The 3,443-nt window shown below is 40.4% G+C and overlaps 1 protein-coding gene across 1 annotated transcript in view; it reads right to left on the bottom strand.

Annotated features, from left to right (window-relative positions):
* Nucleotides 1–202: 202 nt before the first annotated feature.
* Nucleotides 203–3,443, bottom strand: part of URB1 (URB1 ribosome biogenesis 1 homolog (S. cerevisiae)) — a gene marked incomplete at its 5' end in the record, with an annotated part of 52,795 nt that continues 49,554 nt past the window's right edge. Inside the window, 2 exons of the mRNA XM_010081004.1 lie at nt 203–556; nt 1,185–1,787. Coding sequence (XP_010079306.1) covers nt 351–556; nt 1,185–1,787 — 809 coding nt within the window. The remainder of the gene's footprint in view (nt 557–1,184; nt 1,788–3,443) is intronic.

Here is a 3,443-nt window from a genome sequence, read left to right as displayed (position 1 = left end):
GAGAGAAGATGGATTTTAACTACATGGGGACTAAAACACAGTCCAGAGGCAATGCACTAATCACTCCTTTTTGGTTCTTCATAAAGTTAAAAATGCCTGTAATAAAAAATGATATAAATAACATTCAGTGTCCCATACTGTTCAAGAAAAGGGAAATTATGGCTTTAATGTTCCACTGAGAGATGATGAATATAATTTTCCCCCTCTGAGTTTGCACACAGTAATAAAATATAGATCTTTATGACAAAACAAGTTAATATTTGTATGGAGAACAGTTCAGGAGAGTTTCACGCCTTGCAGCAACGATGGCAGAACATATAACATTATAGATTAAGTGTCAGTTCACTGAATTAATGCCCCAATGTAGCCAAGTAAAGGCTTTTGCAAAGAGGGATAATAGTTTCTTCTCCTTGTTTATGAGTTTCCAAGTCATCATCATTTAATTTATCATCTGTACTACTGCAGATCAATTTGACATGGGTTATTAACATATCTGGCTCCTGTGCTCCAAGCCATATGTCCCCAATGTAAACAGAAGTCAGGAATACACAAACAGCTGTGGAAGAAAAATTAGAGAAAAATCAGAACCGACATTCTACTATTTCCACATAGTAATACAAACCCAAACCATTTCACCTCCAGACTCACATTTTAAAATAGTTTCCTAACTCTTTTCCTAGATGGAAAATCTGTGGGTTTTTTTCTCATATAAAGCCAATGATCCTCCCCACACCAACAGAACAAAACAGCTTCTTGCTAGCACAACTTTCTGATATCCTTAAATAAAGGAGTCCGAAATCTGACCTGTGGCTTTTGCTATCAAATAATAACATTGAACAGTACACAGATCAGAACCCATACCCATACGGACTCATCTGTGGCAGCCTGGTTTTGCCCTTGGAATTATATATTTTATACCTCATTGAACTCCACTTTAATCCTAGAAAGAAACTTTCTTTGAGGGAGTACGACTGTTTTATTATCAGAAACCCCTACAGCGTGACCCTATTCTGTGCTACCAGCCCCTGTGCCGTACCACCAAAGACACAGCTTTTACTTTGCGATGGGCACCAACAGACACAGGCGAACTTCAGACTGTTCTGATGAATTAAAAATAACATGCTACTATCTATTTTCTACCATTTGTATCTTGTAATATGACCGAAAAGGAAAAGGCAAATTACCTCTCTTGTTCACATCCTCTTCCGTCATTGCTGACAGGCACAATGTTTTCATGAGTTCATGAAAGTTGTTGCTGATCAGGCCCTGAGCATCCATGAGGTGAAGCATGACTGAACTGAACAAACAGAGCTCTTTGAAGAGTTCAGCCGTCCCACTGCTGGCTTCACAGATCCTGGCATAAAACTTGAAGATGTTGTTTCTCAGCGTCTCATCCCTGAGTATCTCCTGCACTGCCTCTGGGTGTGGCAAGATGCAATTCTGTAGCCACCGCAGAGTTAACGAAACATTTTGCATATTGAGGCTGTGCTCAGTCATGGACTTTATGAGCCATTTAGTTACTACATAAGTGGACGCACAGGTAAGACTGACAGTTTCATCCGCAAGGTCAGCAGATTCAAGGGGCTCTCCTGGATGTTCGGTACGCAGTGCTGGGAAAACAGGCTCCCAATGGGCAAATATGGAATTCAGATGATCCCTGCACTTCTCCAGCTCAGAGACTTTCAGATCTGCAGCAGTGTCATCTTCTCTTTCTATCTCATTCTTCTTCCGAATGTGATGATATGCATGAGATGAGGCTTGAGATTTGCTCTTTTCTTTAATATTTTCTGTAAGAGGAAAAACACCACCAAAACAAACATCAGATACTCCAAAGGATTGTCCTGGTACAAAGTTATGCAAGAAAGATGGTATCATGTGTTGTTTCACTTGCTAAAAGGGTAAGCACTAGCCCCACTTAGCAGCCTAATTGAGCCTATGCAATTCAAACCAAATGAGCTACAGGCAGCTCCCAGTGACTAACAGGCTGAAACAACTTTCTGAACTGGAGTGCCTAACTCTGAGGTGAGCAATAATGCCACCCAGACGCTGGCCCACAGCCCAGCGAGGGCAAGGCTGTATTTCAGAGGTCCACAACATGCAGTTTTGCAGGTAAGGCTGCATTATTTACACCACCTCATGAGAAACGCTCAAGCCGCTGTTCTCTGGGCTAGTGGAAGGACAGCAGGCACCTGCCCATGGAAGGAGATACCAGCACAGCGACGCTGCTGTTGAATGATGCAGGCTAAAGCAGCAACATCTGCCTTCCTCCAGCACAGCTGCATCCTGGCTGAGTGTCTGGCTAGCAAGGTGCTGTCAACCAAGGGCACATGAATTTTCCACATGCCAAGGGAAGAGATAGGCAGCTGAACTTTGTAATGCGGGGCTGCCCTCTGTTAGATGCTGCCTGTGTCACGGGCAGCAGCAAAGCTCCCGAACAGCAACAGCACTTTGCCACCACTATACCCACACAGTGCATTTTATGGCAATCTACTTTTGAGGAGTCATTGAGAAAAGCATCAGAAATTTAAATTACGTTGCACTCTGCAGCACAAAATTAACTAAATGCATTTCAGCATTTTTTCCTGGGGGCTTTGGGTGGGGACAACTCTTGAAACGTAACATCAGAAAAAAATTTCAGAGAAGGATCCATTTTTGTAACTGCTTTATCAGCTCCTGAGGCTTGGAGCAACAGATTTTTTTAAAAAACACATATATAGTAAGTCACAGATGTCACTATAACAACTCTCTAAAAATCCTCAGAAAGACACTAAAAGGGTCTGAAAAACTTTAGAAAAAACAAAACCTTTTATAGTACCCCTTAAATACAATTATACTTTAACATTTAGTTTAACTGATACAGAACATTTAAAGAAAGCTATTGAAGTTTTAATGTGCACCAAGAGCAGTTGTATTTGCAGGAAACCAGCATTGTTTAAACACCTCCTACTACGAAGTTCCTTGTACATTTTATTCACAGAGATAACAAGAGAAGTCATACAAGTCCAAATGTATTTCTGCTTTCTTCCAACACTGATAACAATAAGAAAAATTAACTATTTCATTTTCACTTGCTTAGCTGGTAGTTTTTACTCATATTTCACTTTCAGATCCCCCATCCACACTCAGAATGATTCAAATCTTCCAGCACAAAGCCTTGAGGCACTGGTTTATTCACAGAGATAACAAGAGAAGTCATACAAGTCCAAATGTATTTCTGCTTTCTTCCAACACTGATAACAATAAGAAAAATTAACTATTTCATTTTCACTTGCTTAGCTGGTAGTTTTTACTCATATTTCACTTTCAGATCCCCCATCCACACTCAGAATGATTCAAATCTTCCAGCACAAAGCCTTGAGGCACTGGTTTTTTTAAGATTTAATTTAAGAATACAATGTCTCAAGCCTCATATTAGATCTGCAACTAAGTTTCATTTTAAAGCT

This window comes from Pterocles gutturalis, unplaced genomic scaffold (assembly GCF_000699245.1).
Source record: "Pterocles gutturalis isolate BGI_N339 unplaced genomic scaffold, ASM69924v1 scaffold1684, whole genome shotgun sequence".
In the NCBI taxonomy this organism is placed as follows: Eukaryota; Metazoa; Chordata; class Aves; order Pterocliformes; family Pteroclidae; genus Pterocles; species Pterocles gutturalis.
Note: the sequence above shows the minus strand (reverse complement) of the source record. Positions and strands in the feature narration are given on the sequence as shown.